Source organism: Sinocyclocheilus anshuiensis, unplaced genomic scaffold (assembly GCF_001515605.1).
Source record: "Sinocyclocheilus anshuiensis isolate Anshui unplaced genomic scaffold, SAMN03320099.WGS_v1.1 scaffold318, whole genome shotgun sequence".
In the NCBI taxonomy this organism is placed as follows: Eukaryota; Metazoa; Chordata; class Actinopteri; order Cypriniformes; family Cyprinidae; genus Sinocyclocheilus; species Sinocyclocheilus anshuiensis.
Genome location: NW_015547653.1, coordinates 336,651 through 357,772, shown reverse-complemented (window position 1 = coordinate 357,772; position 21,122 = coordinate 336,651). Strand labels below are relative to the sequence as shown.

General features: G+C 39.6%; 2 protein-coding genes, 1 long non-coding RNA gene and 1 pseudogene across 4 annotated transcripts in view; 3 read left to right on the top strand and 1 right to left on the bottom strand.

Moving 5' to 3' along the window:
• The window catches only part of LOC107702057 (uncharacterized), a 19,746-nt gene extending 13,165 nt beyond the window's left edge, over positions 1-6,581 (bottom strand). The window contains exon 1 of the long non-coding RNA XR_001635726.1: positions 6,569-6,581. This is a non-coding gene — a long non-coding RNA (uncharacterized LOC107702057). The remainder of the gene's footprint in view (positions 1-6,568) is intronic.
• The window catches only part of LOC107702055 (telomerase Cajal body protein 1-like), a 35,189-nt gene that overhangs the window by 9,713 nt on the left and 4,354 nt on the right, over positions 1-21,122 (top strand). The window contains exons 7-11 of one of the 2 annotated variants that reach the window (XM_016504238.1): positions 3,165-3,388; positions 5,258-5,469; positions 5,603-5,706; positions 5,799-5,942; positions 7,124-8,288. In XM_016504238.1, coding sequence (XP_016359724.1) covers positions 3,165-3,388; positions 5,258-5,469; positions 5,603-5,706; positions 5,799-5,942; positions 7,124-7,343 — 904 coding nt within the window. In that variant the 3' untranslated portion in view covers positions 7,344-8,288. Of the gene's footprint in view, positions 1-3,164; positions 3,389-5,257; positions 5,470-5,602; positions 5,707-5,798; positions 5,943-7,123; positions 8,561-21,122 lie in introns of those variants that run through there. The other variant, XM_016504237.1, reaches the window with a different exon arrangement.
• LOC107702043 (stress response protein NST1-like) lies at positions 10,404-15,795 on the top strand (annotated as a pseudogene).
• The window catches only part of efnb3b (ephrin-B3b), a 79,759-nt gene continuing 75,949 nt past the window's right edge, over positions 17,313-21,122 (top strand). Inside the window, exon 1 of the mRNA XM_016504239.1 lies at positions 17,313-18,569. Within this exon, the coding sequence (XP_016359725.1) occupies positions 18,421-18,569 (149 nt within the window). The 5' untranslated portion in view covers positions 17,313-18,420. The remainder of the gene's footprint in view (positions 18,570-21,122) is intronic.

Sequence of the window (21,122 nt, the reverse complement as noted above, 5' to 3'; positions counted from 1 at the left end):
ACATAAAACATATTGATGTTAGTTTAGTTAGAACCCCCAGAGCAGGTGAGAACCTATATATATATATATATGAAAATGTATAGTTATAGTTAGTATAAGGTAAATAATTAAATGTGAATTAACTGAATAATTATAACCATTCAACATTACAGTGTAATTGAAAATCAGGCCTAAACTGCAAATTATCAAATGTTTTATTTATCATTTATTAACATTTGCAGAACATAAAAAATTAATAACTTTTAAGTGAACTTAAAACAATATTCACACAAACCCATTATAACCCAGTGTTCTGTCAGCTCTATAAGCTGTCAGGTAATATTGTTCCATTAATTTATTTTGCACATTAATTTTCACAATTACTACAAGTGTGATCATATACTGTTTTAGAGAATGGTTGTGGGGGAAAATACATTAGCATAGCTACTTCAGGAAGTGAAATTGATGCTGCGTTTATAATTTCACAGAAATTGACGTGTTAATTTTCCCAGCTCTGTTTGTCTGTCTCTCTCTCTCTCTCTCTCTCTCTCCCTCTCTCTCTCTCTCTCTCTCTCTCGTGTGTGTGTGTTGGGGTAAACTGAAAGTAGTGCTGGAATTGTTTAGGGAGGATGTAAGTGGTCTCTTATTCTTCCTCTCCAGTCCTCTGTCGCTTCAGTTCTCATTTAATGATGTTCTCTTTGATGGTTATGTTTTTTTTGTGGGACAAAAGGCAATGGAACAGAAATCAGTCCAAATCAATGCCAGTCGTCACGTATAGCTGTGGCAGGTTACTAACGAGGGCTCGTTAACTGTGGCATGTGCTGTTTCACCCACACGCAGCATCAGTTCTGATCAAACGTTGTTTGGCATTACAGAATCCGCCCTGCAGCGACCGAAAATGACAAAGAAAAGAAAGGAATGTCAAGTCGTGGGTCAAGGACGAAACTGTAAACTTGATAAAGAACTCATAAAGATGAAGAGGATGAGGTTAAAGAAGTCAGATGAGACGTGCTCGTAACAATTTGTCATCTTCTGTCTGGTTGCAGTGATATTGTTTACAGGTATAACTGAAGCATCGTGAAACGCAGCAGTTTTCGAGTAGAACTCATAAAGATGAAGAGGATGAGGTTAAAGAAGTCAGATGAGACGTGCTCAGTAACAATTTGTCATCTTCTGTCTGGTTGCAGTGATATTGTTTACAGGTATAACTGAAGCATCGTGAAAGCTCTTCCAGGCGCATTCGTAGCGTGATGTTCTGACTGCTGCCATTGGCTGAAGAGCAGCTTGAATGTCCGCAGGGGTTGATCATTATCTCTGACTTATGATTGGCTGTTCCCTCCAGGGGAGGTGCTTAGTATTCAGGTCATTTACTTCCTCCATCTCGACTCAAGTCATTTGGTGTAGTTTCTCATTATACACTTTTAAACTATGCTGGCCTCCTGTTGAGACAGAAAGTCAGATCTGTACTTAAGAGAATGGTTCACCCAAAAATAGAAGTTCTGACATCATTTACACACCCTCTTGTCATTCCAAACCCATTTGACTTTAAACTGTGAAACACATGCGGAGCTCTTTTAATAAATAGCTGGTTGGGTAGACTGAATGTAATGGCAGTATATGGTGACTTACTTTAATGCTTAATAAAGTACCTAAAGGTGCGGTGACATTTACTGCTGTGCAGTGAATTTTCACACAAAGTCTAGTCATTTCAATAGGAATCCCTAGGATTGGGAATACGAATGGACTTATTCTTCCTTAAATGTGTGCACATTAGCAAAATGTAGACATAAAAGGTCTGTTGTCGATAACGTTGTGACGTATAAAGTACAGCACACAGAAGCTGCTTTCAAAACAAGCAGCTTTCTGTTGGTCAGCTTGGTCAATTCACATGAACAAAATCTGCACAAGAAACTTTCATGCCCTCATGCAAAACTCCCCAACACACAGGAATAATAATTACTGGAATAATTGGATTTTGTCTACAAAATTTTCGCTGAGCATTGATTAATGTGACCACACCTTAAGAGTGTGAGCAAAAACTTAATGTGACTCACTGATCATTTTCCAAGTGTTTTGATTGAATTTGGTGAAAAAACCATCACTGTAATTTATCAGTTTTTCAGTAAAATCATAGCGTCCACTTTCTTTAAAATATGTTCATGAGAGTATTTAAACCTTGCATGATCTCAGGTATTCACATGAATACCTTTGTTCCATCCCAAAGCGCAGAGATGGTTTATAAACAGCTCTAGTACTGTTCTGAAATCTTTAATTTAGGTAAAAAGCTGTTTTATTAGTTTGTATTCTCCCTTATCAATGCTAAGTCTTTATGCTGATATACCAAAACCTTTTGTCTCGGGATTTTCCAAACTTCTGAAGGGCATGTACTCATATGCCTTATTCGTTTATCTCGCAGTAGACGCCATCTTTCATTTCACAAGAAACTTTCATGCCCTCATACAAAACTCCCCAACACACAGGAATAATAATTACTGGAATAATTGGATTTTGTCTACAAAATTTTCGCTGAGCATTGATTAATGTGACCACACCTTAAGAGTGTGAGCAAAAACTTAATGTGACTCACTGATCATTTTCCAAGTGTTTTGATTGAATTTGGTGAAAAAACCATCACTGTAATTTATCAGTTTTTCAGTAAAATCATAGCGTCCACTTTCTTTAAAATATGTTCATGAGAGTATTTAAACCTTGCATGATCTCAGGTATTCACATGAATACCTTTGTTCCATCCCAAAGCGCAGAGATGGTTTATAAACAGCTCTAGTACTGTTCTGAAATCTTTAATTTAGGTAAAAAGCTGTTTTATTAGTTTGTATTCTCCCTTATCAATGCTAAGTCTTTATGCTGATATACCAAAACCTTTTGTCTCGGGATTTTCCAAACTTCTGAAGGGCATGTACTCATATGCCTTATTCGTTTATCTCGCAGTAGACGCCATCTTTCATTTCAAATTGTTTAGCTCTTCATTTGTTAGATTATCTATTGTGAATGAGTCTTTTGTGTTGCGAGTTTGAAAGAAAGCCAGTCTGACTGTCAAGTCTGATGTTGCGATCTCTTGTTTTTCCCAAAACAATAGATTTTTTTTTGTGGGTGGGGGGGCTGGGTGAAGTTTTAAGATTTTGCAATGTATTCCAGTTTCCTTCATTCTTTTCTTTTCCCTTCAGCATTGCCAGCAGTAGCCGGGACAACCCTGTCCACATATGGGACGCGTTTTACGGGGACCTCCGAGCATCTTTTCGACCCTACAACCACCTGGATGAGCTGACAGCGGCACATTCCCTGTGTTTCTCTCCTGACGGCTCTCAGCTCTACTGCGGCTTTGACAAAATAGTCAGGGTCTTCCACACCGACCGTCCTGGGAGAGACTGTGAGCAGAGGCCCACCCTGGGTGAGGGTCCCTCTTGTAGAGGAATAACCGCTATATCAATCACGCTCACTCTTCAAACGGTTCTTAATCGGGGTCATTAAGACGGCTGGCTGGCATGGGTGTGGAATGCCTGTAATCCGATTTCATTTCTTTTTGTTTGTTTGGGTGGATTCGTTCCAATCACATTCATGGCGGGAAACACATATTTGGCTTGATTAAGCTAACATGGCATGAGATTTTTTTTTGTGGGGGGGGGGCTGGGTGAAGTTTTAAGATTTTGCAATGTATTCCAGTTTCCTTCATTCTTTTCTTTTCCCTTCAGCATTGCCAGCAGTAGCCGGGACAACCCTGTCCACATATGGGACGCGTTTTACGGGGACCTCCGAGCATCTTTTCGACCCTACAACCACCTGGATGAGCTGACAGCGGCACATTCCCTGTGTTTCTCTCCTGACGGCTCTCAGCTCTACTGCGGCTTTGACAAAATAGTCAGGGTCTTCCACACCGACCGTCCTGGGAGAGACTGTGAGCAGAGGCCCACCCTAGGTGAGGGTCCCTCTTGTAGAGGAATAACCGCTATATCAATCACGCTCACTCTTCAAATGGTTCTTAATCGGGGTCATTAAGACGGCTGGCTGGCATGGGTGTGGAATGCCTGTAATCCGATTTCATTTCTTTTTATTTGTTTGGGTGGATTCGTTCCAATCACATTCATGGCGGGAAACACATATTTGGCTTGATTAAGCTAACATGGCATGCATGGCTCTGATCTAGACAGTAGCTGTGGATATAATTATCTTAGCATGTTTGTAGTGACTGACTCATTCATGGTGTTTCAACACTGCTATTGTAATTATTGGTCTGGATGCGACACAAAAGATCTTTGTTCAGACTGATGAAGGGTTGAAAGATGCTGCCTATTACATTACATTTATATTATTTTCAGTTTTTAAACGTAGATGCAAATGAAAGACTTTTTTTTTCATAAAATATCTGACTTAATTGGATAAAAACTGAAAAAATTGAAAATTGAAAAAAAAACTGATATTGTAAAATGGATAATATAGTTTCATCTTTATGTTCTGATTGGATGAGCCACATACCAAGTTGTCATGAAGCAGCTGATATACATACACTACCAGTCTAAAGTTTAGGCTCAGATTTTTTTTTTTAAAGAAATACTTTTATTCAATAAGGATGTGCTCAATTGATCAAAAGTGACAGTAAATACATTTATAATGTTACAAATGGTTTCTGTTTCTAATAAATGCTGTTCTTTTGAACTTTCTATTAATCTAAGAATCCCAATCAAAAATGTTTTCAAAAAAATATTAAGCAGCACAACTTTTTTCATCAGTGATAATAATAAAAAATGTTTCTTGAACTCCAAATCAGCATATTAGAATGATTTAAGAAGGATCATGTGACACTGAAAACTGGAGTAATGATGCTGAAAATTCAGCTTTGCATCACAGGAATAAATTACATTTTGAAATATATTAAAATTGAAAGAAATTTTTTTTTTAAATTGAAATAATATTTATGTTTTTAGTTTTTTTTTTATCAAATAAATGCTGGCTTGGTGAACATAAGAGACTTTTCAAAAACATTAAATAATCTTTTCTCCAAACTTTTGAACAGCAGTGTACACCTGTGATCGCACATCAGTTGAATTCTATATTAATGTGAAAAGTTGCGTAGTTTGACTTGGTAAAGTCAGCTTCTTCCTTGTCTGGACCATTTTCTGCCTCGTCTGGACACTTGGCTCTGTAGTTTCTCATTATTCAGTGATTCTTCATGGATTTCTAATATGAAACCAAACTAATTACAATTAACTTTTGTTCCTGTTTTTCTTCCTCTCATTTTATACCTCCTCATTCTTCTTTTAAGTCAAGAAACAGGGTCAGACAGGCATTATCTCCTGTATTGCCTTCAGTTCGTGCCATTCCATGTACGCCTGTGGGTCGTACTCTCATTCGGCCGGCCTTTACTCCTGTGAGGACGGTTCTCTGCTGGCTCTGCTGCCTGCTCGACACCACGGAGGCCTTACACACCTGCTGTTCTCACCCAACGGCTATCACATGTACACGGGTGGTCGCAAGGTCAGTGGGCTTCTGTGCCTCACAGGTTTACTTTGCCAAATTCAATATGACAGATACATCCACCAATTAGAAACACTGTTATTTGTTGCATGTTTTGAATTCTCCAGCTAATGTTATGCGTCACTGCTTTCAGGACTCAGAGATCCTGTGCTGGGACCTCAGAGACCCGGGACAAGTTCTGTTCTCCATGCACAGGAACGTCAGTACAAACCAGCGGATCTACTTTGACCTGGACCAGTGAGATAAAGATACAGTTTTACTAAAAATGACAGCATAGTATTAGACCCATTTATGTTTTGCTTATGTAGATATTTGTGTGTCTGAAATAGATCTGGCCGATATCTTCTGAGTGGGGACACAGACGGTGTGGTGTCAGTGTGGGACACCCTCACAGCGCCACCTGATGGGAACGAGGAGCCACTACAGCCACTGCTACAGTTTCAGGCGCACACCGATTGTACTAATGGCATCAGGTATAATTAGCATCATTTAAATAACATGTAGAAAATGTAGGGAATTAAAAACTTAAAGTGATGTATAAAATGTAAAGTTCATGAACTCTTTAAAATCATAGCTTTTATGGATAATCACTTCACCCTTTATCGTGGCTCTGTAATTCAAATTCCTAATTTTAGGAGTACTAAAAGGTTAAGTTTGCAGCAGCATTTCTCTGTTTTGGGTTTGTCCCCTACCCAGCCTTTTGGGTCCGCTGAAATATGTTTATTAAAATTAGGGAAATTATAATTTGTACTTTTTCATAAGAACTTAAAAAGCATATTATCAATTCATGTTGTATTAATGTACTACTGTTGGAAAAGAAAATTGAGGTCAGTAAGGTTTTTAATGTTTTTGAAAGAAGTGTCTTATGCTCACCGTGGCTGCATTAATTTTGTCAAATATTATTACAGTTTAAAATAAATGTTCTCCTTTACTCCAGTCTTCAGTGTCACATGACCCTTTATAAATTATAATGATGCTCAAAAAAATTCTTATTATTGTCAATATTGAAAACAGTCATGCTGCTTAATATTTTGTGATTTTTTTTTTAAGACTGGAAAGTTTAAAAAGAAGAGCATTTGTTTGAAATCTCTTTTGTAACCATGTCTTTACTGACACTTTTGATCAATTTAATGCATCTTTGCTGACTAAAAGCATTTATTTCTTTCAAAAAAGAAAAATCTTACTGACACCAAACTTTCGAACGCAAGTGTAAATCTAATTTGTGTGTTTTAAATGAAAACGAATCACTGTCCACAATGCTGATTTCATTACCAAGCACCAACTATTGAGTTTTCACTTGAGACACCATTACTCGTCATTAAGATCACACGCAATATCAAAATATCCACACATAATACCAATCCATTTGATTGATGGATCATGGCAATGATCAGAACTCCATTCCTGCACATCACATATGATAAATGTTTTTAATATAAATGAAATATTAATTGCATTTTTCAAGATGTGCCCCTAATTGAAGGATGACTCAGATACTGTCAATAGGGCTATGTTTAATATGTTTGCCAGAGCTTGCAGGTGACAGCATCGCATCTGTAACACAACTGAAATGTAAACATCTGCTAAATAAATAAATGCAAAGGAGTAAATATTGCTAATTTTACCTGCTCCCTTTTCTTACTCTCTCATACAGTGTGCACCCTTTCATGCCATTGGTGGCTTCATCCAGTGGTCAGCGTAAGTTCTGTTGGCCATCTGACAGCGAGGACTCTGAGTCTGATTCAGACGAGGGGAATGTAATGTCATCAAAAGGCGTACAACAGGACAATGCTCTGGTGCTGTGGTGGGCCGGCCCATTGGGCTCAACCAATGAGAGGGGGCAGGAGGAGGAGTCAGCAGTTATTGAGAGCTAGAACTTTTGATTGTAAAACTGCACTGCTGACGACCCATAGTCTACTGCCAAACCTATAATGCTGTTTGTTTAGGTGAAGGGTGTTAAGATAGTAATTCTGCATTGATTTTAATTGTAGAATAGCCGATTTTTTTAAATCCTTCAATTTTTTGCAGTCTCCTGGGTTTTTTTTTTTTTTTTTGGCATGTTGCTGGGTTTGTAAACCTTTATCAATGAATGTCTAAAAGTCTAGACTGAAGTCCTCCAAAATCCATTGAATTTAAACCCGCTCTGACAGCAAATTACAATTCAGGTCACCTGAAACACTGATCTGAAATATGAATAATTCATTCATAGATTTCATTTTGTTTGGACGGGTCCCTAAATTGATGTTTACATTGTTTACCAGCAATGCTTTCAGGATGCCCTGTCGTTGCTTGAGTGTGATGCCTCTCAGGTTTCCGATGTAGCAGTGCAGCCTTTTTTCCGATTTGCATTGGGTTTGTTTTTCTTTCACCATGTAAAGACGGTTTTCAGGAAACACGTTGAGCCTTGTCTGGGACTTACTTTAAGGACTGTCAGTGAACACGGAACAGTTATTTCAGGAGCAGGTTTAATCCCCGTACAAGATGATTTTGACTATGGGAAGGCTATGTGTGATGGACTGAGACGGTTTATCTTATCTTAAATGTGCCATAGAGCTGCAGTGGGCAGCTGTGAATATATTTTTGTAAGCCAATAATCTGCTTTATTATGTGTGAATGTGGTTGTTTTCCCGCCTCTCAATGGGCCTCGTTGTTTTAGCTGAGGCTGCACATTCTCTTTTTATAATAACCTGTTTATATTTGTTTGTATATGTGTCTGATAGAGAGAGAGCCTTTGCATATTCTAATTTTAGCTGTCATCTTGACACAATGGTGGTGTGCGTTTTTACAAATGTACACTTTTTACAGCTTTACTTTGTGTTGTGCCTGTAATTTACTCTTTAAAGCAGTGGGTTTGAATGTTTCAAGCTTGCCAAACATGCTCTAGTCAGAGTGCTGAATATCATATTATATTCACTGCTGAAAGCTTCAGTTGTTTGTACAAATGCGTAATACAAACCTTTTTTGTACAGTTTCTCTGGATTGTAAGCCACATCATTCAAGTCTGCTTGTGGTTCTTTCTACTTGGAGGAACTATTTGCAACAGGTAGATCACTGTGGCTGAAAAGATTAATAAACCTGTTTACATCAAAAATGTCATTGTGTTTCTGTAATTAACGGTGTTTGCAAAGGCAATAGTAATCACTATTACTATTGCACATGCTTAGGTGTGTAACTACCTGTATTTGTCCTGTGTGCATGAATGATATGCGGATTTTCAAAGCAATCATGGGCCTGATTCACAGAAGTCTTCTTAAGTGTGCAATTCCTTAAGCATTTTGTAAGTATTTTCTTAAGAGCTTTGTATTGCAACATACTAAAAACCATTTAAAACTATGCAGATATCAACTTACAAAAAGTGCTTCAGCTCCAAGAGCCTGCATCTGAAGACAAAGTTAAGGTGTGACATGGTCCCAGGTGACATGGCGGATGTTCTGCTGGACGAATCTGATGTTTCTGGTTTGGCCATTGATAAGCCAGTTCTTTACAGCAGAATCAAATTTGTTTTATAATGGATGGATTTTGCAACATTGGCAGTTATTGAACTGAACTGACTTGCACTCAATAATGACACATCTTTTTTTTAGAGCTGCTTTACAGAATTTCTCTCATATTTAAAGAAATTTGTGTCATTGTTATTTTGCTGTTTATTACTTTGAAACTGTTTTGAAACTGTATAAACTGTATTGTATAAAGCATGAATGTCACTTGTATGTGTGTGCAATGACACAGGCAGTTGTTGAGTTTGATAAGGTTCTTTGCTTTCTGTGTGGGTGAAAAGAATTGAGAATGATGAGGTCTTGGCAAAGCTTGTTCCTCAAAGGGATGAACAGCATTTGTTAAAAAGGCGGGGCTTAACGCTCCTGTCAATCACCGCGCTGAGTCAGCAGAATGAGACGAACGACAGACCTGGTAGGGATCCAGGAGATATATCGTCGATTTGTATGGGTTAGTGTGCGTCTGACTAATTAACCACAAACACCCATACCCAATAAACCTCTGCAGTGGTCAATAAACCCCTTCGAACCTGACCCTTAATCCACTCCTGTGTTCTGATCGATACACCGAGAGGAAGGCTAGAGACATTAGAACCCCCTTAGAACTACAATCCTGATTTAACTACTTAACAGCATTTTTTTTTATAAATTCAGCTTCACATGATGGGCATTCATCCAGCCATTAATATTATCAGATATGCAGTGATTCATGAGGATACTTAGACGTCAGAGGTGAGGATAACTGATTTGATGTAAAGGGAAAAGTAAAGTGCTAAGTACCGAGCCCTGTGGCACTCCAGTGGGCATTTCCCGTAGGGACAGCTAGCATCATGGCAGAAACTTTTGCATGGGCAAGCAACAGTTATATTGTTTTTAGAAAAATTAAAACTAGTTGTTTAATTTTATATTTATTACTATTAAAAATAATGTTTATTTTAATGTACGTTTAGCTTTTGGATTCATTTTTTATTTGATTTAGTGTTTCAAAGTATTTCTGTCACATCTTCTTGTATGTTTTGGCTTCAAAATATCTGTTAGCTTCCATTTTGGGCATTATATTCCATTTATTTTGGACTCTTTAGATTGCACAAAATGTGACCCACAAATGAGCATGAACCCTGAAGCAAAACAACTCAAATGACTAGCGCAGTGGGAGGCTGCTCATAAAACACTTCCACACAATCAAACACACACATACACACACGCTGGCAGGCATCTTGTCTCAAATCTCTTGGATCAAATCATTCTTGAATGCTAAGCAGCACAGTCTGTTGTTTTGTTGTCCATGTTGCTAAGCGACCATCAGCAAGTCAAAGGCTGAGAGAAAAGACAAATCCCAAAAGAAAACGAGACGTGGTGGAGGGCAGGAAATTGGGAGGTTTTAAGAGCCAATCTCTGGTGCTTCTGTGTAGACCAAGGTGCAGTGATTGTGAAGGCAAAATGTGGGACACGAGGTCTCTCGAGAAGATGGTGAACAGGACGACTCTAAGCACACAGAGAGTGCTCCACACACACATTCTGGGTGAGTGTAGCCTTAATACTACACAAACATACAGTCTCTTCAAGCCTTCATTAGTTTGTACCAGGTCACATCTAGGTTCTCCTCCAGTAGTGTAATCTGAATTCTTTCCGAAGGGCAGCACAGCACATTCTCTGCCTTGGACAACCAGAGCAAAACACAGAGCAATCAGTGCCATCAACCTCCCCACGTCCAGCCTAATGACTCTGGCATTTACTACCGCAGTGTCTTCAACTGGAATTTTGTCTAACATAAAGAGAAATGTACAAAGAGAGGTCAAAAATTATACTTGAGTTCATGCACAAGAAGAAAGAATAAGTATTTGAGAGAAACAAAAATATATAAACTCACCCAAAGGAAAGTCTACTTGCTTAGAAGTTGCTCTTTTAGAACTCAAAAAGACATTTCACTCAAAGTCTTTAAGGAATATTTCACCTATTCAGAATTCTATTCAGCCTCAACTTGCATGACTTTGTTGTTCAACAGCAAAACAACATTGGACCCCATTGACTATCATTGTGTGAAAAAAAAAACGTTTTAAAAAATGTGTTCTTTAATATTTCCATAGAAGAAAGAAAATTGTGTGGGTTTGGAATGACATGACACTTTTTATTTCTGGGTCAACTGTCCCTATAATAGGGAGTTTTTGGTTATGTTTCATTTATGTATTAATTGTGACTGTGATTCTTCTCCTGAAATTCCTTAAAATAAATAAAAAGTATACACAAATAGGACAGTTGTCGTCATTGCGTGTATAGAACTGTACTGTAAATGAATGTGGACAGAAATTCTCACATTCTTTAGTCTTGTAAGAACTTGATGAGAAATATTTGGAAAAATCTCATTACATTGCTGACTTTGGTATCTTGGCAAATCTGAGCACAGTTTGAAACTTTTCTTTCTGAAACTCTAGAAGGAGACATGTGGGTCTTTGTCCACAGGAGGAACATGTGGAAAGACTTAAACCAAAGTTTTAATTTGCTCTCCATTAAATCTTGTCAGTGTCCAGGATAAACGAGTGAGATATTAGAGATAACATTTATGGTTTTCCTTTCCTATGTGCATCTGAGACATTTCCTCATGAGGCATGCATAAGATCTTTCATTTATATTATTTAACAGCCATATGTAATTTTTTACGATTATGATCAGTTGCCACCTGTTTCAACCACTGACTCTCATGCTAAAACCACTTCTTTCAGAACTAGGAGAACAGTTATGTCCATGGTCATCTCCCAATGCTAGAACAGACGACCACCTAAAATTGGCTCCAAACTTGGTCAATCCACGGCCTGTGACTGAATGGGAGCAGCCTGATGTCCCTGCCATGGAGGAATTTAAGCAGTTGGCAGAGAAGGAGAAACACGCTGCCCTTAAACTCCAAGAGGAGGTGAATATTTGCAATCCTCAAGTGAACCATGTCGAAAAAGTAATTAATACAGACACATTAGACTGTAACACTCTGTTGCCTGGAATTCAAAAAGCCATATTTCAGTCTCCAGGGGAGCAGTCCAGAGAGATTTTATTAGGACTTGATTAAAACTTTCTGATAAAAAGAGTCAGCTTCTAATTTTACTTCTTTTTCCGTGTCCAGCAGCAGCAGCATAATCCTCAACTTCTCTCCTCGTTGCATCCGAGTGTCAGATTTAATTAATGATTCGGTTGCTACTCCAATGCCAATAGCAGTCAAAGCTTTGCCATTGTGTCAGAGAAATGAGAAGAACTTTTGTAATAGGGTGTAATTGCTTGTGTAATTGCTCTCCAGGGAAAGCAAGCAGCAGCCAAACTCAGAGATGACTCTCCTCTTCAAAAGCCCAGTACAGTTGCCCTGCCAACACTGATCATCTATCCTTTTCTTTCTCTCCCTCCCTAACGCCCGCTGTCTCCTTGTGTTCTCACTACCTCTCCATCTCCCACTTTCCAATTTCACCCCAACATCTTCATCATCTCTTCTTCTCTCCCTTTTTCAATTCATCCCTGTCCTCCCTATTCACTTTAATCCCTCTCCCTCTGTTTTCTTCTTGCTGTTCTCCATCACTTCTTCCCCAGAGTCTGCAGGCCCGGTTTCAAGAGGCCCTGCAAGCAAGGGACAGGCTGGAGGCTGAAATGAGGCGAGAGCTCCAGGTCGAGCTGCAGGCCCAGTTCAGAGCTCAAAAAGGCCTGAGGGCTCAGATGGAGGAAGACAAGGTCCAGGCCATAGGGGAGGCCTGCAGGAAGCTGCAAGAACAGCTGCACAAAGAAGCAGAGGAGACCAGAGAGAAAATAATACACACTGTATGAGAAGAGACACAGGTGGGATGTTTGCTTCCCACAATAGATAAATCAGATAAACCTACATTGGGGTGACCTTCCTTAAGGTCAGCTTCATAAAGGCTGACACACTAGCAGCAAAGAAAGCCGACTGTGTTGTCGATTCACGTCTCCTGTGTCTGTGACAAATAGTTGTGCTTGAACACACTGCAAAGACTATAGCCTTCGTGAGAGGAAATAACTGCCTATACCAGCAAGTGGTTCTCTAATGCCGGGTATCACTGCACGATTTAAGGCCTGATTTTCACTCGCCAACAGTTTTCTGGAGATTGCAGACAAAAGCCTGAAATCTGAGGCCAACTGATGCTCATTCATGTGCGTGATGATCACATAGTCTCAATTATCGTATAATGTGTGACCCCCAGTTGCTGATCCGATGTGTAATGTGCAAATCACAGCAACTTCATGATAAACAGTTGTGTAGTGTGATGTGTAGTAGGTTACTTTGAAAATTGTGAAGTGTATACCCAGCATAAGCTCAACAGCCAATCAGAGTGATCTCTCTCACCGGCTGCCCAACCATGATTCAACATGTAATCGGCCTAAAAACCCTAGCAACCACTCAGAACCACTGGCATAATGGTATAAATTGAGGATGGCTAACATCCACTTCTTCTTCAGACAATGTATAGTTATATGATATATATAATATATAATATAAATATAAGATATAGAAGAAAATTGCTGGATAATGTACAATCAGTTGATTTAATTAGCAATAATGACTGGCCGCTTACATTATCCCACTTACGCGGTAACGCAGCTAAGAGTTACCCTTCAAAAACATGAAAACCCATTATAAACGAGGCATTCGTTGCATCCAGTGGGGACATAATTATGGATTATAATGACTTATACTGTCTTTTTACGCGTTGCGTTGCATCGCGCCGCGTAAACATAAAACCATGTCTGCATTTGTGATCGGAGAAATGACAAACAACAAGCCCTACTCTACTCTGCCCAAAAAACTTGCTTTAAATATAAAAAATATAAAAACTCTTTAAATATAAAAAACTTACTTACAGTCCGTGAGTCAGAACAGCCGGCATTGTAGTCTACTCTACCAGGATCAGGAAACAGTCCTCCATAAAATGTGCTGCACACATCTGAATATCTGGGTTGAAGTGTTCTGGAACAGTGTTGTAAATACAACTTAACCACTGATTTCTAGTCGTGTCCATTTTTGGAAGGCCAAACAAAGTAGTTTCGCTTTCACAACGAAACACACAGCGTCACACACGGCAGCCTAAAGTGAGCAGAGGCCGGCGGATTCGACGAAGGAGCGGCAGCTTGTAACACTCCAAAGAGAAAGGAAAACTTGAAATCGCATCATATGACCCCTTTAACTAATATGTGGCCCTGGACCACAACACCAGTCATAAGGGTCACTTCTTTTAAATTGAGTTTTATACATATGAAAGCTGAATAAATAAGCTTTCCATTGATGTATGGTTTGTTAGGATTGGACAATATTTGGCCTAGACACAACTATTTGAACATCTGGAATCTGAGGGTGCAAAAAAAATTAAAATACTGAGAAAATCGCCTTTAATAGTTGTCCAAATGAAGTTCTTAGCAATGCATATTACTAATCATACTTAGGACCATGTGATATTTCAGTTTTTCTTTTTTAATAAATCTGCAAAAATGTCAACAATTCTGTGTTTTTCTGTCAATATGGGGTGCTGTGTGTACATTAATGAGGAAAAAAAATTAACTTATATGATTTTAGCAAATGGCTGCAATATAACAAAGAGTGAAAAATTTAAGGGGGTCTGAATACTTTCCGTACCCACTGTATATAGGATATATAGGTATCCTAATATACGATAATTTTGACCCATACAATGTTTTTTTTGGCTATTGCTAAAAATATACCCAAGCGACTTAAGACTGGGTTTGTGGTCCAGGGTTACATATATCAACTATGTAAATAGTTGAAGAAACAAAATTTGCAACGTTTAGAATCTGACCAATCAGAATCAAGTAGAGTTGTGAGTCATTCACCTTGCTTATTCCCTTCCTCTGCCTGTCAGGAGTGTGTGTGAGGAGGTATGTGCAGGATGCTGAGAGAAGTATTCGTGAGGAGTGTGACATTTAAGGCAGAAAGAGAGAAACAGGCCCTACAGGACAGACATGAAGAGAAGATATCTGAGCTACAAAACAGGTAAAAATACACATGATGAAACTCTCCTGTGCACCCCAGCTTCATGTTGTGATGCATCTCAGCTATTCTCTTTCTCCTTCCTTCCCACCTTTTGTAAATTTCATAAATTGATCTTTGTATCTCTCTACCTTCTCCCTTTTCTACTAGAATCCTAGATTTTATAGATTTTGTTGTCGTCATCAACACTGCTTCTCCACCAATTTTCTTTTTTGTTTGTTTTTTGTTAATAATGTTTTGAAGTCGTGCATGACGGTGCATGTGTGTTCCAGTATACAGCAGCTGCAGGACAGTCTGGAGCAGGCCTGCAGGGAGCGCATTCAGTATGAAGCAGAGTTTAAGGTCAGCCCTTGTAATGAGGTCATCATGAATAAATGAACAGCTTTAAAAAGGGACCCGCTCAAATCCAGCATCTGCAACACCCTGCAACAAAATGACGGAATAACAGAACTCTCTCTCTCTTCCCATGCCAGCACACCCTCTGACGTTTGGTTCTTATTAAGCTTAGTTTGTTTCTCCCCATGAGTCTGTGTTCCTCCTTGTCTTAATAGATAACAGTATTGACATTTGACCTTTTGCTTGAGGACGTTTCCATCGTTGGTCATTATGATGATCCACCTGTCTAACTAACTGCACCTGTCTAACTAAAATTTAATCAGCATGTTTGTGTTCTTCCATCTCTCTCTCTCTGTCTTTCAGAAGGTGCAGGCCAGCTACAGGCGGTTTGTGGACCTGACTGATTCCTCCCTCCACTCTGATTACCTCTTAAAACTGCGCAGACTGGGGAGAGAGCCAGGTCTCATGGACACTGCGACACAGACTGATGAGATCACCTCCTAACTTGTGATGGCAGTGTTCTCTCACCACACTGTCTGGGTATTTGACATGACATGTGTCATAGCAGTCACAGCAGTGTCCTGCACTACACGCTGTACTTTGTCTAAAGCCATTTGAAACATTTGTATAAATGTTAAAAGATGACAAGTTGTGGCATCTAAAATATACTGTCATTAATACATTTATCTTTACAAAGCATTTTTTGTAATGAAACGTGTCATCGGTTTCATAATAAATAGAATATGTACAGTATATACATTTTTGCAGTATTGCAAGATAAAAGTGAGTACTGCACATTTTGCTGTCTGCATGTAAAACTACGTTGAACTAATTGGTTTATCAGATCAAATTTTAATAAACAATTCTGCATATTTAATACCCTATTAGTCTTATTTTACATTATAGTTTAGTGATTGACACTACTGATGAACAACATATTAAATATGTAATAATTTCCTGGAGCAGCTTACACATTGTTATTGTTAGTCCTATTTTAATTACATTAACATGCATTGTGTGATCCAAATGAACAGTATACTAGACATTTTCACTAGAAAATTGTTGCATGAAAAAATATATATTTGCCCTTTCACAGCAAGATTCCATAATGACAAATAGGCAGATATTACAGCTAAAAAAAAAAAAATAATAATAATAAAAAAAAAGATTAGTGCTGTTGCTAACTGTTGCTACAAGGTCCAATAAAATTTTAAACAAAATAACCCAGTTTATTAAACATTTGCTAGTCGTTAAAAAGCCTATTTATCAACTAATCTGCTTTAAATACAATGCCATTTGAAGTCTTTTGATGAATTGGGACAGCAGTAAAATATAAAATAAATGTGACATGAATGGATGGATGAATGAAATGGATGGATTAATCGTTTCTAACTGTTATATTAATATTACATAAAATTATATTAATATTATATAAAATGGATATGGCTGTCCAAAAGAGCATCAAGATTTGCAGCGTGCTATCTGTAAAGCGTTATTGGACTGTAGTATCAGTACTTCACCGCTGGGTGTCAGTGTAGGCAAGGTTTTACTCTTTCGCCTTGGCTCCCATCAGCAGCACTTAAGTCCATTATACACTTCTTAATTTTAGTTTTCAGATGACAAGCATACAAACACAATTAATTACCGATTTCTCACATACGCAGAACGCTGCAAATCATTGCAGTTTCAATTGGACGGTAGAGATATGTATTAAACAAGATCTTTATCTGCTGCATATCTTACAAAGCTTGTCATTAGTGTCGTTACCACCAGCATGAAATGTTATTACATGCACCGTTACCAGCGAATGCACTGGGGGCGCTGTAGCGCCGTAAGCCGTCGCTCCTGAATGCACGGCGCTGATCGGTGTGATCGGGTGCCGGGGATCACGATCATCATATCAAACGGAAAAAGAAGCAGTCACAAAAATGTACGTGCTCTGAGACTGGTATCATTTATTTATGGAGAGAATCCTTTACATGAGCGTTGGGAAATATGTTTGCATGGTATATGGATGTGTTCGTGACTGACGTTATTTAATAGCACCTCTACATGCGGAAAAGACAAATCCCCCAAAGAAAAATCCGCTCCGTTAGTGCGCACTCCAGCCGGAAGATGGGATTTTTCTTATTCGAGCACGCACATCTCCCCTTTCCCCCTCCCTCCGCCTCTCTCTCTCTCTCTCTTTCTCTCTTTCTCATTCTCAAACAACTCAGTCTGTCAGTGTGCGCCGAGCGTTAGGAACAAGTCTCACTAGTCGGATTTGCAGCTAGAGAGAGAGACACATCGAGAGAATCCAAGCAGGACAGGCGAGAAATGAACTATCTAATGACTTGCCACATCCGAGCACATTCTCAAATACCCTGCAACCGAGACCCATGAATAAGGATTACAATATTTTTTCCACCCTGGGAAAATTTGGCAATAATTTTGTCAGTCTCGGCACATTTGTAGATTTGTGTCCATTTGAAATGCTTGTTTTAAATTTGCATTAATTCGTTTCGTTTTGCTATTTTTTTCCCCCGTTAATTATCTGGATTGTTTGTTGACCGTCTCAACATTTCAAGTGCATACGGGATCATTGGCATCTAGGAGTCAAGCAGGAGAATCCAATTGGAGAACTAGAGGAGAGAAAGAGAAGCAGCGAGATCTGTCCAGCATCAACATGTTCTTCTGAAGAGGCGAGGAAAAGCTCATTCCCAAACCATCATCTACCATCACATTCTCGTCCTAATTCGGCGGAATAACAGAATGAAGCGGGAGTGAAAAGGGAATGGGAAAGATAGGTCCAGTCTAAACCCCTCGGGAAAAAACAATAAGCATCACGAAATACTGTAAAAGTAAACTCTTGCAGGGAAAATTGCAGCAAAACGGCAGTGGGAGTTTTGTCCAAGAGCTACTTTTCCCTAAAGACGTTTTTTGTGGAATTCTCTCCTTAAATCCGCATAGACAGCACATTTGTTTAATCTATCCTCCCGTGCGTGTGTGTGTGTTTTAGCAGATATCCATGCAGGCTCCCAAAACACGTTGTTCCTGATCACACTGACGGATTCACCTGAAGCACACACGCTTTGTTCGAGTCCAGAGATCTCCAACCTCTGGGAGCGTAGCCTATCCCACACAGCTTTGATGGGAGTAAATAGACGGAATTCGGGATTTCAAATGGCGAGTCGGGGCTGTGAAAATGGATTGGGAATTCTCCTGATATTCTTAGTGGATTTACTCGGGATCACGGCGAGCAACATGGAGCCCATCTACTGGAATTCCTTGAACAAAAGGTAAGAGCCGCAACTAAAGGCATTGGGCACGGCATTTATTTAAGGAGAGCTTTGCGTTGGAGATGGTCAAACGCCTCGTGTTTTCGCACAAATCTTTGGAGGACGGCTTTGAAACGTCTCTCACAGGGGGAAAGAAAACCGTTGAGCGCTATTACGCAGACAAGCCCCTTAGTGGATAATCGTGAGTGTGCAGAAGTTACGAGCATCAATGTCGCCAGCCTAATAAATGCCACATTTCATTGACGGTGTGCATTGAGGAATTTTACGACAGTAGCCGCCACAGTTTCACTGCCTCTCCTTCAGATACGCTCCAGTTAGATTGGCATGAATTTTAGTTGCTCAACACCAAGTATTGTTATGCCATTTAAACAATGTAACCTTTGTAAAACGTTCTTGCTTCAACTTGTGAGAACGTGTAGAAGCCCTCAGAGCTGTTTTAGTCACCAGCTTAACTTCTGTCATGACAGCAGTTAAAACAAAAGAGCTTGTTCTGCCAAGGTGTAAACTTTAACATTTACACCGGCCATATATAAACATTTTTGTTACATTAATTCAAAACCATTTGCACTTTTATTCATAGGTGACACTCTGTAAAATACAACTCGAACTTTGAAGAAACTGAAATGTAAACTAGAACCGTGAAGGCACAGCACTGTGAGCCCGGTCTCATGAAAATGTATATAAATAGTAGGCCCTTCACCAAATAAAAACGAAAACTCGAGGTATTGATACACAAAAATGTACTTTGGCGTGTATGTGATACGCACGTGTTTGGCGTGCATATAATACGAAATCAGTTGGCGTGCATATGATACGCAGTTTTCGCGTACATATGATACGCATCTACCCCACAACCCTAAACCTACCCATCGCGTAGCATATACACGCCAAAGTCCATTTTTGCGTATCAATACCACGAGTTTTCGTTTTTATTTGGCGTACTATTTATACGCACTTTCGTGAGATCGGGTTAGCACTGTGGCCTACTTCTTAGGGATTATTATTAGTTAGCAATTTATCTGCTGTCAGGACAGTAGTTAAAGCAAAAAAAGTGTAAGCTTTCACTCGACACTGGGGTTAACGTGGAAACACCTGAAGTGAAAAGTTTTACACGCAAGTGTTAACTTTAGATGGTCAATCAGTCCCATTTCACTCTGCAAAATTTATTACTCCAGTCAGGGAGGTGACACGATTTTCTCTGCCGCAGGAAGGAATAGTGGGTAATTTACGGATAGATTTCTCGTAGTATATATGTGTAAATAAGGGGGAGGTTTCTGCAACTCAGCAACTGTGAATTCATTTAGTGGGGAGCTAATGAAACCCATGCAAACGGCGTGTCCGGCACATAAACGACGATTTATGGCCGAGCAGACCCCTTTCTTTCGTCCTTCTGTCATTACTGAGCTTGTTTAAATGGACACCCGGCGTCGTGGGAGCTCTTGTGTGCCCGGTCTAAATCGGTATGTGGGTTATGAGGGGCTATTAGTGGTGCCACGAGCTCTTGAAAGACGAATAGGTTTTTAATGTGTCCATGTAGCGCATATACCGGGCTCTGCGCTTCAACAGATGCTGCTGGGAGGGGGATGGAGGCGGTTTATTCTGTCCCAGTGGCCGCTGGTAAACGCTCTTAATGAGGGTTCTTGTTGGTGTTGATTGTGTTAATCTAGTAGGGGTTTGTGGGGACCTCATTTGAAACGGGAGCGCGCACGGGTGAGAGGCATGACCGTGACTGCGCGTTCTCTGCTTGACCTTTACCTGGGAGTGAGAGAAGCATTCTTTGCACTTTAAAGGGGTCATATGATGCGATTTCAAGTTTTCCTTTCTCTTTGGAGTGTTACAAGCTGATTGTGCATAGATAAGACCCCTGAAGTTGCAAAGACTAAAGTCTCAAAACCAAAGAGATATTCTTTATCAAAGTTAAGACTCTGCCACGCCCCCCTAAAACGGCTCGTTCTAACACGCCCCCACATATCTACCTCACTATGTGGAAATATTTGCATAATGCCGCCCAAATGTTCACGCAAAGAAAGAAGGCGTGGTTTCAGTAACCGCAGTTAGTGTTGAAGCAGCCATGTCAGAGAGACGCTGTGTGTTTCTAGGCGAAAGCAAAAGCACTTTATTTGGCCTTCCGAAAGTAGATGCATTTAGGAATCTTTAAGATTACTTACAACAGAACAGCAATGCATTTTATGGACGACCGTTTCGTGAACCTAGGAGAGGAGGTAATTCTGACTTTGCTATGACAATCTGGTGCTTCTGAATCAGCTACTGTTTTGTTATTAGTTTAAGTATTTGCTATTGACTGTTCAAATGCGGAGTTTTGCGCAGCGCAGAGTAACGCGTCGTGTGTGTGTGTGTGTGCACGAGCGAGCGAGAGAGAGAAAGAGCGAGAGAGAGAGAGAGAGAGAGAGAGAGAAAGAGTGAGAGAGAGCGCAAGAGAGAAAGAGAGAGTGAGAGAGAGAGCGAGAGAGAGCGCGAGAGAGAGCGAGAACATTAAAGCATGTCAACATATTCTGTTACACCAAATACACAAAATAATGATCTTTAAAAAAG